The sequence below is a fragment of the Camarhynchus parvulus genome, chromosome Z, assembly GCF_901933205.1.
Source record: "Camarhynchus parvulus chromosome Z, STF_HiC, whole genome shotgun sequence".
Classification (NCBI taxonomy): Eukaryota; Metazoa; Chordata; class Aves; order Passeriformes; family Thraupidae; genus Camarhynchus; species Camarhynchus parvulus.
In genome coordinates this window covers 37,375,377-37,399,434 of record NC_044601.1, presented here as the reverse complement: position 1 = coordinate 37,399,434, position 24,058 = coordinate 37,375,377, and the positions used below count along the sequence as shown (strand labels likewise).

General features: G+C 37.7%; 1 protein-coding gene across 7 annotated transcripts in view; it reads right to left on the bottom strand.

Annotated features, from left to right (window-relative positions):
• Window positions 1-6,326: 6,326 nt before the first annotated feature.
• The window catches only part of AGTPBP1 (ATP/GTP binding protein 1), a 72,064-nt gene continuing 54,332 nt past the window's right edge, over window positions 6,327-24,058 (bottom strand). For 3 of the 7 annotated variants that reach the window (XM_030968269.1, XM_030968267.1, XM_030968270.1), the window contains exons 26-27: window positions 21,253-21,413; window positions 6,894-7,068 (exon numbers count right to left, since the gene is read on the bottom strand). In XM_030968269.1, the coding sequence (XP_030824129.1) occupies window positions 6,894-7,068; window positions 21,253-21,413 (336 nt within the window). Of the gene's footprint in view, window positions 7,069-21,252; window positions 23,151-24,058 lie in introns of those variants that run through there. The other 4 variants (XM_030968271.1, XR_004061486.1, XM_030968272.1 and 1 more) reach the window with 4 other exon arrangements.

Sequence of the window (24,058 nt, the reverse complement as noted above, 5' to 3'; positions counted from 1 at the left end):
ATTTTGTTGTTGGACTCCAATTATGTTATTCCATTTGTATGAGCATCTGCTAAGGGTGAACATAAATCCTTGGGACATAAATCACTAAATTTCACAAGGATGACATTGTAGTTAGATCCTGGCTTCAAATACCTGAAAGGAAGTTGTAGCCAGGTGGATAAAAGGCAGCTGGGATGTTGCAATCTGCTATTCAAAGTCCAAGTCTGCTGATCACTCCACAGAGGCTCTGGTCCCACATGCAGGGTGGGCTTCCATGCAATGTTCAGCCTGACAGAGTGACACCTCCCACCCACTGGCACACATTTGCACCAATGGCTCAGCCAGTGATTCCTATCCAGCTGCTCCCTGGTCTTCTCTAAGATTTCTATGCTGGTATTTTCTTTCTTGAATCCTTGCTTGGTGAATGATCCCATCTTTGACAATCCTACTCACACCTCCAGCATTACCTTTCATACCACTTTGGGGATGTTCCCACAGCTGTGCGAGCAGCCAGGCCCCAGGTCAGCAAGCAGTGTCCCATCAGGGCTTCCTACTATGGCATGGTGGGAAGCTCATCCAAAGATTGTGGAAAGGGAGTTTCACAGGTGGCCAAGTCATTACTCAGGACCCATATGCCTTTGCTATTCACATCTATAAACCAAAAGGTACTGTGCTCAGCTGATTACATTTTTTTCCATTGACAGGGGTACTTCACCCCATTGCCACCTTGCCCTGGTGGGCAAGTCATGGAGGAACGTGGATCTTAAGCACTTGTCGATGTGACCCTTAACAATCACTAATTGTAGTTTATCTTTCTGTCCCTCTCACTCTACCATAGAGCACAGCTGAGAGGCAAACGCAAATGTATCCACCAATCTCTAGAGTTTGTGAGGCAGACACAGCGAGGTGAATGATGAAGACCTCTTCCTCTGCTGTGACTGACAGCATTTTCTCCTCAATACAGGAAGCTGCGTGAGAAGGAACGCCAAGTGACTTGGCTTCCTGAAAGAATTAGCTGACCAGGAGGCCCCTTGCATGAGTACATCAGATTTGATCCATCTCCCTGTTAGATTTTGGGGTCAGGTGCTTAGCATGAAGGGATTTTTAGAGTTAATATGCCTCTGAATTCACTCATAGATCTGAAAAATTATTCTTCCAAAATACCATCTACTTATGTTCTAAACATTTTGTCTTTGGACAAAAGGAACAAGTACCTGACATACTGACAAATGAGCTACTGTACTTAAATAGATGATTTGGGGAGTCTCCTTTCATTCTGGAACACAATCAGGTGTACATTTGATAACAGCAACATTTTAAAGCGATACTGACTGATGGAATTCATAACAAAAAGCTTTTGTCAACAGCGAGATCATACCCAAAAGAAGAGGATGACGTCACTAAAGGTAAAGGACTGACTTGACTAGACTGGGTGCTTTGGAAGAGGAAAGTAACCTAAAGCAGACATGGATTAAACTGAGAGGGTGTAAAAGTGTACACAAGCACAATGCACTTTTAAATTTGACTTGTGTCTTTTGTGATTACACAAAAGCCAGAACAGGAGGATGATTGCTGCAGAGAATCTGAAAATTTTGCAACAATCTTCACAAGACAAAAACCGAAATAACTTATTATTTTGGAATACTGTCTGACCCAGTTTAGGACTTTTCATTTGGCAGTATAAAGTACTAAATTGTGTGGGATGATGATCAAGGCCAAGTAGTAAGGCAGCCTGTTGGCTGAAGGCTTGCGCAGCACATCTCAGTTTGACTTCATAAAATGTACAACCAAACCATTTTAATCTGAGGGGTCAGCTGAACTATCATTAAGGTTTATGTAAATACGGTACCATAAAGCAAATACTATACAAAGTATTAAGGATCATTTGTCTTCCTTACTCTGTGCTTCATGTCTTGTTTGTACTGAAATGTTTTCATGTCCATTTTATTTGGGAACAAAATGAGCATGAATGCAATACTATCAGCTAAGAGCATTTTATGCTATCACAGTAATTTATTATCTTTATATGTCTGGAGGGACAGTGTAAAGAAAAAGTCCTATTTCAGGTCATTTAAAGTGAATATCCCCTCTCTGTGTTAACAGCAGCATTTCATGTATTAGCAGGAAGTACTATTGTGGAATTTTGTTAGTCAGATTCTTATTTGTTAGCATTCAGCCCAGTGAAAATTGACAGTAGTTCTGCAATAATGAGGTGCTGCTAGTATATATTCTTCCAATCTACCATGGAAAAAGCTGCATGAGAAATAACCCCATGCCAGAAAGAAGGGCATGCTCTAAGCACAAACATCTTGTGGAAAGAATGTTGCAAGGACAACAAGAGGCAGAATCTGGTTGACATTTCATAACCACATAATTTGGATCAGCAAATCCTACAGTGCATCATTTCCTTTGATGATAAACCCATATTTTGTACCAACGACTCTTTCTGAACTGCTTTAGAATCTGTACAAGAGCTCTAGTAAGAGCTGTACTGAGTGTACTAACACTACTGTATTTTGGTGGGGTTTTTTGTTTCTTTGTTTTTTCAGGATTTGTTTGTTTGTTTGTTTGTTTTAAAAAAAGGCAAAAAGAAATACAGCATCTAGCTTTTTCTAATAACAAGAAATCAGGGAGGGTCTTTCATAGTTATGAAGTATTGTTTAGGGACTAGATGAGTTCTTTATATGATATTGTTAAAAACAGCCAAGACAATATATTCTTTACTAGGTGTCACAGCTGTTTGGCATTTTGTATTTAAAGCCTATCTTAAAAGCAACCTAGATTTAGTTTACTTAAGCAAACAAGATGTGAGCTCACATCTCAAACGACTTGCACCCTGATGCCCTTAGAAACACTGATAAAAGAAAAATATCCTAAGACTAATTTGACACTGTGACTATTGTAGATCCTTAAAATTATTTAGACAACATAGTTTGTGAAGCTGTTCAACTTAAAGTAACTTGACAGGTGTAGTTAAATAAACTGCAAATATATTTACAAAAGTTACATTGATGACTCCTAGTAATCACTTGCTCTTTTCAGACAGCTGCATGAAACTAATTATCTCATTTTATCTTGAGCTTTCCCTCAAAAAATTGCTGAAATTTTAAAATTGCTGCTACAAAAACATATATAGTAAAAATAACTCTACTGCAGTCTGACTTGAATTGTAAAGGGATGACTTATTCAGGAATAATCTTGTGCCTTTCCTAGATCAGATTAATATCCTATTAACTGTGTGGGAGGGAAAGAGTCTCACCAGAAGGCTCTTCTGTGTGGTCTGCAAAGATGTTCATTGTAGTGAAGTCTACATCCAGTAGACTTCATCCAGTCTTCATAAGTTTTACAAACATTGCTGAATCTCAAAAATTTTTAGATTCTGTCAGTTAATATGCAAATGCTACTCTAAGCCTGTAGCACACCCAGTTTAATTTCACAGAAAACAAAATATGTTTTTTAAAATGCTACGCACACTGCTGTCCTTGCAGGTAAGAACATTCCTGCAAGTGCCAGGATGAGGAATCCTTAATTATCACTAACCAATAATAGGAAAGCAAAAGATTGTAAGTAATCCTTTATTACGCATTTTTATTTGTAAGTATTGGTATTTGGGGCATGCACACTAACACTGCAACAATTATATATATCACAGCATTACAACAGAAATTATCTGAAACCTTGTACTTTTGCATTTTGTGAACAGTGTTTACTGCTTCTGCAGTCTTATTTGAGATTCAAACCAAGCTCCCTGGTAAATCAGGCTGATAAAAATATCCACCTCAAAAAATGACCAGGCAAGATTTTGGCACAAATTGCTTTAAGTTATATTACACCAGGGGATGTCACCAGTGAAGACAAAGTACCAAAATTTGTGATGCAATTTGAATTATTTCTGGAAAGGGAATAGAGTGATTCATCGTCCAGCAATTACTTAGAAGCAAGACAGTAAATAACCCAGATGTAACTATTTTTTATAGTCTTATTTGTTGTTATTACTGGAGGAAGATCTAGGGATATCTTCTTTGCCTATACAGAACCAGTCATGCTTATAGCACATGCCATCATTTAAAACCAAAGCCACAATGAAATGCCAATGCATAGAATTGTCTGGGACAGACCATGCTCGATTTGCATGATTTGTGACAGTCCAAGATGCTGCCATTCTTTGCTATCATTCTGCCCATTTCTTCAGGGCAAATGCCACAGTAATAGAATGGAATGTATGCTCAAAGTGTTAGCTGTTTCTTTTTCAGCCAAACACCAGACTTCCCACCAAAACACATAAATAGGGGCACCAGCATGTCTGTCAACACCACTGCAACAATGGCAACAGGTACTGGACAAGGAATAAACAGTATGGAGCAGTTCTCACTGCAGCAGTTCTTCCCATGAACTGGCATCCCCGTGAGCATGAATGGAGACTTTACCTTTCAAAAGGCAAGTACTGGAAAATGTTTGAGGTAACTATCTTTGTTTTTTGCATTTTCAACAATGTGTAAGATAGGGACAAAATTTCATCTCTTGCATTGGAATTACACTGGCAGAAGGTCAGACCAACAGCTGCCAGAGTGACATCTAATGCCTAAGTGACATCTAATGCATAGCTGCATTACAATCTAATGTATAAACATGTTCTTCTGAGACATTATATAGCTGATAACTCTTCTTTTGCACAGATTAAAAGCAGTAGGAGTCATGAGAAGAACAAATATATATACATACTCAGGAGAAAAGGACAATTTTGTACTACTAAGCCACAATTCTTTCTAAATGGATGAAGTATATTTCTAGTCTTGCCAGTAGTATAAAAATAGTTTTCCAAGATTAATACAAATTCAAATGAAACCTAAGAAGACATGCACAATGCAGTTAACAAACATGTGGCATCCTGCATTCTCTGAAATTTAAGTGAAATTGTTTATGATTAATTTATTTATTAATACTACTCCCACTGAAGTAAGAGCCCTTAAGGATGAAAATCTATTTATGCAGATAACTAGTATAAGACTGACAGGGCAACATGAGCATTTTGAACTGCTGTCATTGGACAGAAATAATTCAAATTCTGTGGCAAAGTTAATTCTTCCATTTGACAGGTTCCCAAATTCCTCTATTTTCAATGCAGAGGACTCCTCTTCAACAGGGTAATAAATAAATTTTCTTATTTACAGTATGTAGTTCACAGAACACAAGGAAAGAACTTCCACAGAGAAAAACTTATAAAGGAACAAGACTCTAAATGTTTCCAACTTTTCCATGTTTTCCATCCCTACCTCTCTCCATATCTTTATTAATATAAATTTAAGTCATCAAACAAAAATACAGTTGCATGTAACAAGGAATCAAAACCCCTTCCCCAGTTTCAGAATCAGGATAGCATGGACAGGCATTACCAAACAATGCTGAATTTGAAAGAACAGATCCTGGTGCAAATCCAACCCCTGGCTGAAAAACAGTTAACTGAAACAGTTAATTCTCATAAAATTTATTCTTTTTTAATCCCTCTACTGAAGATGCCCTTCCCCTCTGAAATACAGTTTTATTTGGAACAACAAACAGAGAAAAGCCTCATCAGTTAAAAACCTAGTATAAGTTAGAAATGTTATTCTTCATGTTCTTAAAGCCCTTGCACATAGAGAAGAAAATGAATGCCACAACTGGGTCACATCAAGTAAAAATAATTTTTGAAAAGTATTTTTCATTGCAAAACATGTCAATTCTGTAAACCATGGACTACAGCCCTCCTCATTTCTCTATTAGATCTTATTTTAAGCAGAGGCAAGAGGCAATAAGAATTAGAAGATGACAGGAGAAGATGAAGAAGTGCAAATCCCATACCTGACAGCTTGACTTTAAACATGAAGAATACAGAACCACAGAATAATTATTCAGCCTGGAATCGACCTCAGGAAGTTACAGTCCAATCTTCTTATCAGAGCAGACTTAGCACAAGGTTGCAATCAGGCAAAAAGGTTTAAACCGAAATGCACTATCCCCCTTAGAGCAGTTGGATTGGGTATATGGTCAATGTGCCTCCGGTAAAGTGAACAGTTTTTAACTACGTCATATTCAACAAGAAAAATGGAGCAGCCGTGTAGCTGAATATACATAGAGTGTACATACCCGACCTCTTCCTGGAGACAAGTACACTTAACAAGAAAACTTCTTCAAATTAAACCATGCCTATCTTGTGGGTGAGTTTTATACAAGAGTCTAGTTCTTCTAAGCACAGGCTGCATTGGTCACTGTGCAAAATTCCTGAACTCTGAACAGATATTAGTAAGAATTTTCACTTCATACTGTGGCAAAACCACATAATCATAAGAAGCAAGAAACAAGTGCAAAAATTCATACATCATGTTCTCATTTTTAATTTAGTAATTACTGAATTGTTTCAGAGCAGGCACTGCATTGCTTCAAACACAATCAAGTATCATTGAAATAATGTCAAAAAATAACCTCTTCACCTCAGTATACACACGCGCATATACACAGACATACACAAATTAATTTAGAAAAACTGTACATATGCATTTTTCAGGAAGCAACTCAAAGAACTGTACCACAAAAAATTATTTTCTGTACTCTGACACACTAAAAATTATAATCCATTTCTCTGGATTATAACCCTGTCTCCCCTGGAAGATGGGGTTTAAGGACACAAAATGCCATGCAGTACTATTTAGTAGAAAATGAACTGGTAAATAAATTTATCTATTTAGGGCTTAAAGAATACACAGAACTCCTTAAATAAACCAAATGCAAATTTATCAGAAATATTTACTGTCCTTGAGCTATGCAGGCCCCAGTCATTTGTGTTAACTGAAGCTTATCCCCTTTGTAGAAAACAGCAAGGAAGTATATGACTGGAAATTCAGGATACTTTATTTTCTGTTATTGGCAGCAAAGCTGGTTCAAGAAAGGTGTATCCTTGTTGAATCTGGGTCTGAAAGTCCATCATCTTGATTAGTTGCCTCATAATCACCCCCATTATCAGCTAATTCAACGTCTTCATCATTACTCTCTGCGCTGTAATCAACTTCTTCAAGGAAGCGAGGCTCATCTTCGTCCAAAACATATGTAGTGGGGCTATAACAACAAGAAGCTCCATGAATCACGTTAAAAGTATTATTTGGATTAACACATTCAGACCATGTGCCTGTCCATTTCCCAACATACAGTAATCCAAAAATTACCTCAGGAAAGGGGCAGATTACCTGAAATGGGTCTGGCTTTTTAGATGCATGTAAAAAACTGAGAGACAAATTCATGCTTGTAATGCCTTGAACTATATACTTAGTCATATACAACTCATTATCCAAATGTCCCATGACAAACCTGCTACACTAATGGCCCATAAGAATTTAATGTAAATACAACAGTACCAGAAACTGCTGAAGAAGAATCCAACTACCTAAGGACACAGCCATTGTGGTAGGGTATAAACAAACCCCTGTATTTTATTGAAACACACACTTTACTGAAAAGCACTGTAACCAATTACTTTATACATATCAGAGATGACAGAACAAGGGATCATGGTTACACCTACAATTAAGTTCCCACACAAATCACTTAACTCCCATCAGATTCTCACACATTTGTATCCTGGTAAAAGTTAAGATTTGTCAAGCATTGCAACTCTGTGGCAATGCACTTAGTGAACTGATGCTCTGCCTACAGAACAGCTTATGCCCTTAACTAATAGCATCGAAGAACTTTAGTGTTAACTAAAAAAAGGTTAAAATACAACTTTTGGATCCTCTCACCTCCCTAGAACAGAGAAAGGGATGACAGGGGAGGCAGAAAAGTGTTTTGCAGACCCACTTTTACTTGGGAGATAAAAAGCTATCTGCTTATAAGCACTAAGTACTCCTAAATATTTGATAAGTATTTTTACATTCATTTTAAGCCCGAAAAACGTTTTGTAATGCATTTTACCTAATAATCAAATCACACATAACTCATACAAAACAGTGAGAATGTTCTTATTGAGAAACATCATAAAGAACTTGTAGAAATATTTGCATAATAATTTTAATTAATTTTCTCTGAAGATACACAAAACCTAGCTTGTCTGTGGCTTTATAATTAAAAGGACTAATCACTGCTTCTTTCTGAAGACCTTTTAGGAGCTCAGCTGCACCACTTCAAATCTGAAATGCTATCTCTATTCAATATAAATCAATTTCACTGTATTCTTCCTCTACCTGTAACCTCAATGACATGCCATATTGTAGCATTTTGTACTGTTGACAGTTAATTCAAATACCGGGAGAAAAACTGTTCCCTAGCATAGGGGGGGGAAAAAATATTTGCATTCAAAACTATCTGTATCATTGTTCACTAAACAAGCCTGTCTATTAGCTATGCGAAACAGACAGCTCCACAAATCAAAATACTTTATGAGTTATTTAAGCTGTAATTAGGGCAATAACTCACTGATGGTTAATGAACTGGGTGTTTATAACAAAATTGTTTCCATTTTAGGAGAGACAAAGAGTGAAGAAAATAACCAGGATCTTTGCTAAGAAGTCTCTTTCATTTCACATATGGTGAACCCAACATACAATAAGGATATATATTTTGCATGAAGCACCTGTAGGAGAACCAGCAAAGGAATACAAATTTTTTGTTCTTTCATCCTGTGATGCTTTCTGCCCTAGGAAGTCACCACATACCAACAATGCCTTTAAGGAAAGAAGAAGTTGAGGAAAGAAAAAGTTTAAATGCTTCATTTATTTAAAGAAACAAATCAAAGGGACTTCGGATGTATCACGTTCTGACAAGTCCACAGATTTTTTTCAATTTGTGCTTCTCATCACTTAACACAGGTACCGATTAATTAATTTTCATATGCAAGGAATCCATGCTTCAGTTAAATCCACACAGAATAGACTGTGTAATTCATAGGAAATTGAGCCATTAAATCTGAACATTGACCCAATATTATGTCATAATTCTGAACACTGACAGAAAACTACAATGAGCTATGTCAAGGAGAAATATTCAACCAGTGACAATGGGATGTTTAAGGCATTGGAGTAATCACTTATAAAAATTCATCTTAGTGAGGTATATAGAACAGTAAAGCTCTGAAAAATTCTATCCACTCTTTTAGTTAATGTCATTATTTGGATACTAAACTAACATAGTTCATCCTGTTTAGAGAAAGCAACCAACAAAGCCCACCTTATGGAAAACAACCACAGAACTGGGCACACAAGGAAATCACATAGTTCAGCTCTTCAAAGTGTCTTGTCATTTCATATAATATGTCCTGTGTTATATCGTCTTGAAAAACACACAAGTATACTTATTCAGTATACTTTTTTAACAGTTGTACCCATTTATTTTACCTACTCATGTATGTGTAAACATGTAGGCATGCCCCTAACTTGTGAAAATTCAGGCACTGTTAGCAGTCATTAAAAGCCAACCTGTTTGTCCTAACACATTTTAGACATTTGCTCTGGCACATGTACATCCAGAACTGAGGGATATGTCTCACATTTAATAAAGCAAAAATCAACATTATATGTTATTTTCTCTATTCAAGAGAAGTACCATTAGAATAGATCAAAGATTAGAACAGATGCTACTTAGAAAGATACATAAAACTTTAAAATAAAAACTGTCTCTGAAATCTACTGCATAATAGAGTTTGCTTTCTAATACCATCCAGAGCAGCACATCACGACTTCTCAATTCTCTATTACTCAAATAATACTATAATATTTACTAAGGTTATTTTTTCCACTTTCCTAAGTTTTCATTCCTCATAAAACTGTATCCAAACTGTGTCACATACTGCTTGTATATTTGCTTTCCCATGAGATGTTGTCTTTTGATGTAGCAAATGTTAGCCTTGAATATTTAACTTTTCAGTAATCTCTGTTCTAAAGGTTAGTATGAATCTGAGAAGTGTAATTATTATTCCACTGTTTTACTGAGGCTGGATCAGAAGAAATATAGAAATCAAACACCTGAAAAAATGTCTTACTGTTTAATCAAATTCTTTATTTTCCTCCCTGCTGCTCCCCACCCTCAGTGTATCTTGTAGCGATATATTTTTAGCTGCTGTCATGCTGATTCTATGGGTTTTAATTTCCTAACTTTTCCCTTGGGCTCTTTCTAATTAACTTGCTCCTTCTTCCTCTACTCTACACCTCCTGCTTTTTCTTTTAAAGGAAACTATTATTTTGCTCAGGTTAGCAGAGGTTGTTTATCCCACACCTACAATACTGTAATGCAAAGGATGCCACAATTTGTGTATTTTCTTTGAAGTCATGGATGTTGAAAGAGAATACTATATGAAATTCTGAAGTTTTGCATATCTTACCTAAACATTTTATGGGTAAAAAGATGAATTCCTCAATGCCTGATTAATACACCTGATATAATACTATGGTCTTCAAGTTTATTAAGAACTTTAAGAATATCTCTTTCATTTAAAAGAGTATTTTCTTCATTACCTGCCACTGAATACACTGAATTTAGGAATTAATACGATATTTTTCTAAAATGTATTTTAATTATTAATTAAAGCATACTTTAATTATTAAGGTCAGCCAGGCACACACAACAGTGATAGCAGCAACAGCAGTGGCAGCCAGGGCAAGTTCTGGGGGCTGAGCACTAGAACAAGCTGGGCAGGGCCTCCACAGTCAGAGAAACATGAGTAAGACCTGAGAAACCCACCAGCAACCATCAACTCTCATGAGTGAGGCTGACATGGTGAGTGTTGCCAGCAGATTTAGGCGGCTCCGGAAAGTGCGAGTGGCCAGGGCATGGTGCCATGGCCAGGACGTGGCACAGCAGTTCTCCAGGAAAGGCATGCAGAAAAGGCCACTTAATTCTAGTGGGGAGTCTCCTTCTGTAACAAAAATGGCATCTACACATCACAGCTGTCAGACTAAAACCAAGAGAGACCACAGTCACCTTGGGTATATGTCTAGACCCAAATAGAATTGCTGAAGACTAAAAGAACCATCTGGACCCTCAGCTGCAGGAAACTCCATAATCTGAAAGCCCCCCTGGGCCCTGAAGGCAGAGGTAGTTGTCATGTGTGCAACCGTGCCCAGATGGATAACCTGCCTCCTGCAGGTTGCCATGTTGTGTGAGAAATTCATCAGGCAGCATACAATCTGGGAATCAAAGCAGGAGACTGAGGTATGGGATTATGCACTGAAAAAGGCAGAGAGGCAGCTGCTGCCTTGGAAGACCTTGGAAACAGAAGGTACATTAGCATCCAACCCTGAGATAGGCTTGATTGATTGATTTGTAAGGCAAGGGAGACTGGACCTCATCTCTGCTTGGAGCAAAAGAGTCTCCCCCTTGCTACCAAACTGCCCCCTACATAACAAATATGACAGTATGAGGTTCAGAGGAGAAAACTCCACAATATGTAGTCAAGCACAAGAAAAGGACAATGCCACAAAACTGGTACAATCAACCATTCATATGAGAATGAGTGCCACCAAAAGTGCGTGAAGCATGGCAATTACTGGAGAATTCTCACTGAGACACAGGGAAGCAGCCATTTACCCTTCAGCCTCTCAAGCAAGATTTCCTGCCTATCAGGGCCACTTTCATCATGTCACAAAGAGGTTACCAAGACTGGTAAAACCAGAGGATTATCAACCACTCCTATGCTTTCATGCAGGGTTGAATAAGGCTGCAACTATGAGACTGTGAAATATCAAAAGGGATTTCATGTCTCTTGGAAAGACGTTGAAGGGATCAGAAACACAGTGTTCTCTCCACACCTGGAGACTAAGAGCAAATCATGTCTTATCCATCTGATGGCCTTCTATGATGGGATGACTACAAAAGTTAGCACAGGAAGATCAGCGTACATCACCAACCTAGCCTTCTCTAAGGGCTTCAGTGTCCCATGTGACATCCTTATCTCCAAATCTGAGAGACACGGATTTGATGAGTGGCCTGTTTGATAGGCAAGGAATTGCCTGAATGGATGCAGCCAGAGAGTTTTGGTCAAAGGCTCCATGTCCAAAGGGGGCTGGTGACAAGTGGGGCTCCTCAGGACTCTGTCATGGGACCAGTGCCCTTCAAGACCTTCCTCAATGACACTGACAGTGAAATCAAGTGCTCCTGCAGCAACTTTGCAGATGACACAAAGGTGAGCAGTGCAGCTGACACAACAGAAGGACAGGATGCCATCCAAATGGACAAGCTTAAGAACTGGGCCCAAGAGAACCTCATGAAGTCCAACAAGTTCAAGTGCAAGGTTCTGTAACTGGATCAGGGCAATCCCAGACAAAAGCACAGACTGGGAAAAGAAGTCATTGAGACCAGCCCTGCAAAGCCCTGTGGATGAAAAGCTGGACATGAGCCACTGGTGTGAGCTTGCAGCCCAGAAAGCCAACCATGTCCCGAGCTGCATCCAAAGCAGCATGGTCCACAAAGTGAGGGAGGGGATTCTGCCCCTCTGCTCTGCTCTGGGGAGATCCCAACTGGAGTGCTGCATCCAGCTCTGAGGTCCCCAGCACAAGAAAGATATGGACAACTTGGAGTGAGTTTTGAGGAGGCCACTAAGCTGCTCAAAGGGCTAGAGCATCTCTCCTATGAAGACAGGCTGAGAGAGCTAAAGTTCTTCAGACTTAAGAACAGAAGGCTCCAGTGATATCTCACTCTGGTTTTCCAGTACCTGAACAGGACTTACAAGACAGAGGAAGGATGACTTTTTACACAGTCAGAAAGGGATATGACAAGAAGTAATGTTATTAAACTAAAAGAGAAGAGATTTAGATTAGATACTAGGAAGAAATTATTTACTGTGAGGGTGGTGAGGCACTGAAACAGATGACCAAAGAACCTGTGGATGCCCCATCCCTGGAAGTGTTCAAGACCAGGTTGGATGGGGCTGCAAGAAATCTAATCTAGTGGGTTGCATCCTTGTCCATGCCGGGGGAGAGTTGGAACTAGATGATCTTTAATGTCCCTTCCCATCCAAGCCATGCTATGACTCTATTATTTTTAAAAACGATAGTACCTTACCATGTATTTTTCATTTACATTAATGCTCAAAACATATTAAAACCTAATAAACCTTTTCACAAACATGGTATATTTTTTTCAAAATAATATTTTTATTGTCCCATAAAAGATCTACTTGGGATTTTTCATTATCCACAAGACTCAATTATAGAAAAATTAATCCACAAGGTAGACGCAACCATTACCAATTTGAACCCCATAGAGATCTGCAGTTTTTTGACACTCCAGGAGATGTGTATACATTTTACAACTTTGGAACAAAAAATTAAGAAATACTCCCTGTCAAAGTATGGAGAGCTGCAGCTACGTGGGGAGTTGGGAAAGGAAGCAGACAGAATTCTGAAGTACTAATGATTTCTTTTAAAACTGCTTTGTCATGGGGGGGAAAAAAAATCTTCAATGAGAAAGACAGTTACAAAGTATTACGGAGGAATTGTTTCTCCATATTTTCCCCTCTAATTTCTCTTTAGTGTCTATATTCTCTTCTGGAGATTAGCAATCCTGCTGCAGGAGGCAACATCACACAAACAACTACAAGTGCTGTCCAGTTCAGCTGCTTTTAACCTATGTAGTTTTTGTAAGTAATAAGGAAATTTTCTCAAGGGAATTTCCAAGGTTCAACAAGATGTATCCAATGCTTTTCCAAGCCATAAGAAGCTGGACATCCAAATCCTCTTTAATTATTTTTTTAAGTATCTTCACATTTAGAGTTACAAAATTTTACTCCACAGCTTAATCACAAGTAACATCGACATATTCTATGTGTTCTCACCCTGAAATATATTTTATGAAATTCAAAACTGAATCAAATCAGCTGGGATTCACCAATCATTTACTGTAGGCCATAGTAGTATTTGGGCCATACCATCAAGAGTAGAAGAAAACTTTAAAGAATGGTATGAAGAACATATAAGCAGTTTATCGCACTTACTGGTTTTTTGTTTGTTCAGGTGTTTTCCCCTTGATTACTAGTTTCCTCATTTTGCACTAGGGAAGACAAACAGTACTCTGAATACTACAGTCTACACAGAATTAAAAGCAATCACTTTCACTGAGGCCAGAGCAGGGATCTGGTGCATGGGCACTGCTACCAAGCCCACAAGTGGAATTCTGAATCTGATTTTTAATAGGTTTTTCTTCCAACATTCAGAATGGGACAGACTGGACAAAAGCTGCAGTATAAGATGCCTTCTTTTTGACAAAGCCGTACTCCTTAGGTACTGGAAGAAAGGCCAAGAAAACCTTCAACGCTGCAGGAGAGTAAGAAGGAAAAAACCTTTAGTCCCACGTGAAGAAGATTAGGAATATCCAAATGTCTGGGCAAAGTTTAAGAGTTATTAAGAGGGAGGGAAAAAATAGGGCAAAACCAGATTTTATCTGACAGCCTATAGAGAAATGCCTTGTAAGACTCTGTACACACTCCCACTGCATATACCAGTCACTCCTTGCCTAACCAGTCTGATGTTTTTTCTCAAGTGTAAAACTAAGTGCATGAAATGGATTTTTTCATCAAGTTTTTCCCTTCCCACAGCTCCTTTTGGCTGTCTGCTTTTTCTACCACTTTCTAGACATGTAGGGTCCCAAAGCTCAGTCTGCTTCTCTGCTATAATAAAATCAAAACAAACACAACTACACCATGTTCTAGAACACACCAATGAGCCTCAAAAGAATCATTGAAGTGATAAGAATTTCCAAAAAGTGGTCAAATTTTTGAGCAGAGGATAAGACTAGTAAGTCATAACAGTTATGAATGTGGTCATATGTTTTTTTTCATTGCATATAGACTCTATCAAACCTGTCAGCACAACAACTACAATTCTCAACACAAGACCAGTATTACATTTAGTCTAATCTTTTCCATTTGGAACTCAGATGAAAACACTGTCAAATGGGTTGGAAATAATTAAAGAAAAATGAAGTGTTTTATTCATCACATAAAAGGTTAAAGTTCTCTGCCAGAGGGAAATAAATCTACTTATCGCTTTATTTTTCTTGTTTCAGACGTGGTTCAAAAGAAACTCATGCAAACTCAGCCTATGTGTAATGAAATACTGGCAATATGTTCTAAAACATTAATGTGTACTTGGTCATCATAATTGCAACCTGGAAAACCAAAAAGAATTTGAGAAACACTCAAAATCATTTGCAAAAAAATGTAATCAGTGCTTCTGTGTTTAAACTTGCCTGCTTAGTCTTGAAACCATTAAAACTGTGCTTTGGTAAAAAGTAATACTAGTAATATCCAAAAATAAAGGAAGTAACTACAATCTTAGTAATTGCTCTACTGTAACCCTACAGGAATGCTACAGCTGAGTAAAAATATTTTGTTTTATACTTCCTATGGATGAACTTTTTACCTGCTTTTCCTGTAAGTAGCTTCTCATTTGTCTCTAATCGCAAGTAAAAAGCAGCAAATCATAAAGAAAGTATAAGCAGTTCTTTGTTGAACTAGAAAAGTGAGAATTGAACTTTGGGCATATAAAACAAGAAACTGTCTGACTGTATTCTGACCTATGACTGTCTCTGAAGAGGAAGAGAAAAAAGCTTTATAAACTTGGCTTGACAGATGTTCTTTGTATATTTCTACCACTGAAGTGAACAATAAATGCACACCTTGGCTGAAAAGACTTTTTTAAATATGGCCTAAGGTATACAGCAGAACTCTGCTTCTCAGCCTCTGGCAACAAAAGAATGAGACCACCTCTTAACTTCACCTATGCCAGTATTGATCCCTTTGGCAAAGAATAAAAGAAGATAATGTGCAAACTTGAATAATATGCGGCACTTTTATTGCTAATATTGGAGGTTCTGTGAACAAAGTTGTCATTTCTTATTTGTCATAGAATGGCTTGGGTTGGAATGGACCTTAACAATCATCTAGTTCCAACTCCCCTGATGTGGTCAGGGACATCAGATGGCTCAGAAACCCAGGTACAAACACACAACACATTTCAGTCTTAATGCCATATTTTAAATTAAATAGTTTGAATCCACACATTCAGTTTTTCCATCACAGATTCTCACCAAGTTATACAGTATTGCTAGGTGAACACTGAGAGCAGTGTACCTATTTTCTCACTTAATGCTGCATATTTTTCTGTTTTATGTTTGAGTGTTCTTAGACTTACATTTAATGACTTTAAGAAACAAAGCCATCAGGACTTAAAAATTAAACAGTTGTTAACAGATTCCTCCAATAAACTTCAACGTTTCTTATGTCAGTGTTCCATATAGGTTAAAAATATTAACTCTTACATGTACAGAATCTGATTTTTTTCCCACACTCCTAATTTCTTTAGCGCAGAAGCACTTGGTTATCACCTTTCACCATTGTTAGCTGTGTAACATCCAAAGGTCATGTTAGGGGAAACCATTTTTAAAAAAGAATTTCTAGGTATAAATTCACTTTTAATACACTGAATGAAGTTATTTAATCATCTCTCTCCCCAATTGAATATTTCATCTTGCAGTAGAATTATTTTTGTGATTTTCATGATCTAGTCTTTTGGATGGAACTGAACTTGCTGAGTTTTTTTAAGTTCCAGAGTACTGGTTACTTTCTTCACAGACCTGCATTATAAATATTTCCACATAGAGTCTCAGTAATAGTAAGCTTATTATGAGCCTAATGTTACATTTTACCTGTGCTCATATGTAGTCAACAACATTATGTTTATGTAGGACTAAGTCTTTTATCAGTACTTTCTGAAAATCCAGGCTAGAACAGTCCCTGGGCCACTCATTTCCCAGCAATGAAATGTAAACCAAGTCAGAGGCAGCTCAGTTCTCCCCTGTTCCCAGCATGGCTGTACTTCACATGCAATTAGTTTTCATACATAATTTTTTAGACATAGCTGTATCAATGAACTATTTTAGCTGGTAAAGGAAGTTCAAACTATGTGCATTTATTAATAGACCATGATTTGCTGTATTTCATAACATTAAAACAAGCTATGCGTTTCCATTTGTTCCTCTTCTCATCTAGCATTACTGAAGTTTGCTATCAAAGAGAAAGCAAACATGCCATCTCACCCTTTTTTATTCCATTCTGATACTAAAATGGTTTTGATGTGTCTTTAGCTTCCTAGCAGATACTAAGGGGGGGTGACTTGTGTATGATATGGCTTTCCTCAATTCAACAGATGCTCTCGGTATGGAAAATCCACCGTAAGTAACCTTAACAAACAGAAATCCAGCAGATAATGACTAGTTCACAGATAATGGCTAGTTTTTCCAGAAAACTTTTTTCCAGACAATAGCCATTACCTGTGAACTAGCATGCTCACTTAAACCCAAGACGCAATAGAAAATTGAGATCCCATGCCTGAGGCAGCCAGTAATATAAAGTTACATGGGAATCTGGAGCTGTTTTTCAATGCCACTCTCATGGATTAATAGCTCACAACCACATCTTGATTCAAAATGCTGTAACTGAAATTTAATATTTCAAAGAGACATATTTATGCTGCAGCTTTAGTTCTAATAAAATTGACAGTGATATAACATGAATGGGAAAAATATTACAGTCTTATTAACATATAATTGTAGCTGCAAATAAAAAAAAAAGTATGATAAATAGGTGTAACATGTAGGCACAATTTCCAAGTTAAACATGCTGCACATGAGGAACTCAAGAAACACATGTGCTGGCTGAAAGGCTATCATTTAGATGCCATCCACAATAGCTGTCAAGTGAAACTGCTTAACAGCCAGCCTGTATTTGTGGAAGAATTACTATTAAAAAATTATTAAAGCATATGTTACGGTCTAAGAACAGTATTCTCCAATTCAGTACTCCTGCAAAACCATGTGCCACTTCCCCTTCCTGCCAGCTGGAGGGACAAAATACAGGATCACAAAGGTTGAGATCAGAACAATTTACTGGAAACAGCAATGGGATAAGAAAGTGAAGGGTAACAGCAACAATATTAATAATAAAAATATATAAGAAAAGAAATGATCCACAGAATACCAGACTGCTCCATCGACTCTGTTTTCTCCACTGTGAGGACCCTTTATTCCCTGAAGAGAGTCCCCTCCCTCTGTGCCTGACAATGATGTGAGGTGGTATAGAATAACATCCCTCCTAGGTACTGCAAAAATTAAACTTGTCCTGGATGGAACCAGGATGGCATTTACGACAGAAATGCCACGGGAACAAGATCTTGGCTGCTTAAATTCTGAGAGAGACAAATGCAACTAATCTGTGATTTTTTAGAACCCTGTATTCTAATTACCTACACTAGCACTTAAATTTGAAGTTCCCAAATCACCAGCATTCAGTACCTTTTGATAAAAGACTTGTAGACTTTTCCCCTTTTTCACAAAGCAGGGGAAAATATTTTCTTTTTTGGAAGAAAACTCAGGAGGCCGTATGTCCAGCATCCTTGCTCTAGTGGGCCACCCAGTTTGCTGAGGATCACATCAAGACAGCTTTCAAATATCCCCTGGGACAAGACTATCCTCCACAGGAAGCTTGTTCCACTATTTGAGCATCCTCACAATGACCATATATATATAAATTTGTTGTGGCTCAGTGCCCCCACCAAGATTTTCCCGAACCAGATGCTGCTTGCCTCCTCCACCCCCTTCTCCTTCCCCTCTCTGGGAATGGTGTTAAGAACTAAAGGAGCAAAGGTAAAAATTACAAGATGAGATAACAACAATTTACTGGAAGCATCAATGAAAGAAGGAAGGAAGCAACAACGACATTAATAACAAAAGGTAAAACACAATGGAATAATTTACATAGAAAGTGCAATACCAGACTCTTCACCTGCCACAGTTTCTCTCCCCCCCAGCCTGACCAGAAATGAGGGAGTCTCTTACTCCAGCCCCTGACAATTGATGAGATGGTATCAAATAACAGTAGGGTCTGGCCAGGCCCCCTTCTGTTTACGGTAAAAAATTAACCCTGTTCTGGCCAAACCTAGGGCACCTTTCTATGTATTTAATGGTTAATGCAATTTCCTCTATAGTTTGTGCTCTTAGCCTGTCAGCAGATACCACTGGAAGAGCCTGGTTCTACCGTCTTTACAACCTCCCTTCAGGTATTTGTATACATTGATAATGCAGGCCTTTTGAGCCTCCTCTACTCCAGACTCACAGTCCTTGCTCTCTCATCATTATCTCCTGTGAGAGGAACATCAGACCCTTCAACATCTTAGGAGCTCCTCACTGGACTATCTCTGGAAGGTCCATGACACTCCTGTACTGAACAACACAGTCTTCCAGGTGTGCAGGCCTTGCCAGTGCCGAGGAGAGGGGAAGGATCCTATGTTGACTACTCGTGAACACCCCCTCTTCAAATAGCTGCAAATACTTTCCAGGACTAGTTGTTTGATCACATTATCAGGGATCACAGTGAGACTGACCAGCCTGTAATTCCCTGGATCCTCCTCCTTGTTCTTCCTGAAGACAGGCAGGACATATGATTTCCTTTGAAAACACCTGTCCCAATCACTATGATCCTTCAAAAATTATTGAGTGGCTTCACAGTGATATCAGTGAGCTCTCTTAGTACTTGTGGGTGCATCTTATGAGGACCTCTGGACCCAGGTAAGAATAGCTCACTCAGGTATTCTCCAACCCATTCCTCTCCCACCACAGGCAGGCCTTCCTTGCTCTAATTCTTCCCCAGTGTCTGGGTCCTTAGCACACCAAGAGCTGATCTTTCTAGTAAACACTAAGATGAAGTCAGTACCTCAGCCTTTCACATGTCCTGTGTCACCAGGGCTCCTGTCCCATTCACCTGTAGGCCCATATTTCCCCTAAAATTTCTTTTACTACTTACACACTTACAGAAGTTCTTTGATTACCCCAAACCCACCTTCTGACACTATCTTTTCCAGGAATCACTAACTCAGTTTAACCCAGCATGAAACTTGTTCTGATAGTAAAATTTTAGTCATTACAAACATCTGACATTCAGCTAGTGAGCAAATGATACTGCGGAGATCCAACTATCCCTGGAGCCAGCATATCACCCCTACTATTCATACACTTTTAACCACTTTCCTAAGACATCCTCCTGTTACTCCTATTGTTTTTACCACCTTTTAGCTTATGCTTTGCTTTTCATTATTATCTGTAAATGGTAAGCATGAACAAGCTCCAACTTCTCTCAATACTCAACACTCCAGGAACACTGATGGGTCTGAATGATGAAAACAAATTATTTCCCTGTCATAGGGTGTCACAGATGCCCTCCCATAGCTCTGGTAGGTTTCCATGTTCTACAAACAAATTGCTTATTAATCTTACATCCAATGTAAGTCTTACTGTCAAGTACTTCCTTGTTTCAGCTGTCCAAAAACAAATTTCATTTTTTCCCCAAATTTCCACTCCATTGCCTTAGGTAAACTGGAGCTACAGACAACAATTCATAGAAATATTATACCATGTAAATCTTACTCCTTTCCAATGATATTTTTTCCAAGTCTGGAATTCAGCTTTATTAGTCTGTCAATGACATTTTCAGAAAAATATATTTGTACATTCAGAATCACTTATTTGCTGTCCATCCTTATTTAACATGTATATGTGGATACTTCAGTGATGAATTACATGAATGGTAAAATGCAACATATGCATACATTTGCAAGCCCATCTACAGCTTTAAGAACTGGCAACTTAGTAACCTGGTTACTGAGCATACAGATTTCTTTAGTGACCCAAACTATTTCATGTATTTTAAATTCTTCAAGTCTTATTATATGTCTCCACCAGAGGAGAAATAAGAAAAATAAAGTTAGGAAGAAATACTTACAGTTCTTACTGCTTTACCTCACATACTTTAAGTCTGTTTAAACACATTTTTAACACCACAGCAAATTAAAAAAACAAAACAAAACAAAACAAAACAAAAAAAAAAAAAAAAAAAAAAAAAAAAACAAAAAAAAAAAAAAAAAAAAAAAACCCCACTTTGAAAGAGACAATTGAGACCTAAGACCTACTATGGAATTTTATGGCCTGCAATAACTACCAAATGACATTAAAATTGCTAGTCTTTATCCCATCTGCAAATGTGAAATATAGTCTAACTCTGTCTGTATTGTTTTCTTTCAAACACTGAAGCAACTGAATTAACACAATAGGTCTCCAACATATTCAGGTTATTGTTACAGTAACGTCACAACACATCAGCATCGTTTTTGGTAAGTGAAAGAACATTTTTGAAAGAATCTTTACACCACTTGAGAAACAGCATTTTTTTTCCCAAAAGAAAAAGAGAATATAATAAAAGTGTACTACCTTGTCACTTTACAGCTTGACTCAATCAGCTCATGTTCAATATCCAACAGACTAGAAGGCAGGTTGTATTCCAAAGGTGAGGACATTCTTTTTAAACGCAGCAAGCCAACACAGAACTTTGCTCCCATCTCCTCCAGTTCTCTTGTACCTATCTGCAATCCCTAATTTGAAAATAAGATTTAAAAATACAAAATAGGTACAGGCAGATTAACGCACACATACTGCAGAATAGCTCTTTAGGTTAATATTTTCTTACTTTATTTAATACATTCTCTTGCTTTTAAAGACAGAACAAATCAAATTTGTAGAATAAACACTTAGAGTATCAGAGAAGACTCAGGAATACCTACATGATTCCTTCAAGGTTGAACAGACGCATTCACATTTTTGGGAGCTTCCTAGTCTACACTTCTAACACCCCAAAATTAACAAATCTTTTCCCAGTAGTATCGGAAAAGAGGCAGAGATATGAACCTAGATAATGTCTAGGTTCATAACTATAAATTATTTTAAAATAAGAATTTAAAATACAAGATTTCTCAATATAAATTTCATCAAACAGAATTTTAAGAAGGAGAGAATTAATATCATAGATGTGATCAAATTCATTGCTATGTTTTGACACATAGGTAAGACTACCTAAGGCAGCAGTTACTCCATGAGACAGATGTCTCTTCCCCGCTATAAGTTAGAGGCTATATGTGTTAATTCTGAAAGCATTTATTCACGTATTTAGTAATTAAAACTAACAAACGAATTCTCAAAATCTATAGCTCTTTTCTAACTTGAATTATATGGCCAGGCATTTTCCTCTGCAAAAACTATTTAGAAGGTAGAACTTATGTAATGCTCTCCAAGTTTACATATCTAATAAATCCTCCCATCAGGTAATTGTACATTTTTAATTTAGCCAGAAGTGCAGTATATAGGGACATAACCTCTGACCTCAACTACTTTATAAAAGGAGTGTAATTTAGACTGAGCCTCAAGAGTTATGTTATTGGCTAGTACTAACTGTATATACACTAGCAAATTCAGTGGTACAACTCGACTCAATTTCCCGCTTTGCAATTTCTGCATCTCTGGAGAATCTAAAAGGACTTTAGCTTGGATCTTCTCAACTCCTTAACATACAGATTAGTTAAAAAGACGCTTTGACAATACGAACAGGGAAACAGAAGAGCCAGGAATTGGTGGTAAGCTAAGTCATCAAGTATGAAAGAAGCAAAAAAGAATGAAGCAGGAATTTTTACCAAAAGCCAGGGAAAAGACACACAAGCTTTGTATGTGTTGCCACACTGACACTGCATTTTAAAATGCAAGGTTTAAAAGAAAGTATGTTGCTCCAGAAATGGTACACATACAGTCTCCATGTGCTGTTTTGAACATACTTAATAGAAGAAAAGTTTGATTTTTCTTCTGAGTTCTTTTTTTGCCTTGATAGTACTCATAAACAAGGTGCTTTTTAGTAACAAGAAAGATAAATCTATATCCATGATTCTGAACAGTGCCATCCTCCGGCCAAATGGTACTGAAACCTGTTAGCAGTGAACAAGAGTTGAATAGTTGAGTATTATTCTTAATAGTAATACTACTTACCTCTTTTATAATGCTTTTGTGCTGTAGGTTTCAAAGCACTTATTAATAAAGGAAGAATTATCCTCACTGTACTGATGGAGAAATGGAGGCAGAGAGGGTTGAAGCGATTTGCACAGTGTCTCACAGCATGTCACTGACCCCGCTGGGAACAGAAATCAGTTCTCCTCACTCAGTGCAGTACCTTATCCACAGAGACCAATTTTTTGGCTTTGTTTTGTATTTGTTTGCACATCATTAACTTTCGAAGACCCCAATCATAGCTGGGGCTCCACTACGCTAATCACAGGAAGACACAGTCCCTGCCCCAAAGAGATTAAAATAACATTAAGGTCAAGAGGCAACAAAGTATGTAGAAGAGGAAGGGGAAAGGTAACAGCAATCTCACTGTTACACGGGTTACTAATGTGCACAACTTGATGGTTCAGAAACTTTTCCAGTTATCGTCTGCATTTGTTGCTGAAGAATTTATCGTTAGTTGGCAGGTTCCTTATAGTCAAGGTATGTCTAACAGAGTGTCTCTAAGTTGAAAAAGGACAAGAGTACAGCATGAAGAAAAGTGCAAAGACAATTGTTATAAAGATAAATAGCGTGTGCATGTTCTGTGGCTGCTATTTTTAGCACAGCAGAAAGAGCATGTAGATAAAGAGAAACCTAAATGGAGCAGATTGGAGGTGTATAACTGGGAAACACCTGAAGGATAAATTTTGAACTTACTACACTGAAGGGTCTACACAATTGTGATAAAAGCCTCATGCCAAATCTTGATTTGCTTCTTTCATTTCTTTTAATCATAAGGGAGAATGTAATATCGCACAAATGCCAAATACCAAATTTCCTAATTGATTCTTCCATCAGCCAAACCTCTTCATTTCCCTGAAACAAGATCCAAAGTCTGGTTCAGGAAGTCACCATCACCACCATCAGTTGCCCTTACTAAGGGACCTGAGGTCAAGTTCATTTTCACTGAAGCCTTGATCGCACTGTTTTCTTTATCTTGTAATGATCTTCAACTGTTGTTCTAGTACCTTTAACTGAGGCTAAGCTACTTATGTGCTACAGGCATTGCTTTTAAGCTCAAGCCATCTTGATGTAGCTTCTTTTTTTAAACTAAATGTAATTTCTTTTTTCTCTACATCTTATACAACTATCTTTCTTCTAGACAGTAAAATTTTAGATGGAGGGTTGAAGTCTTCCTTACTAAGCATGT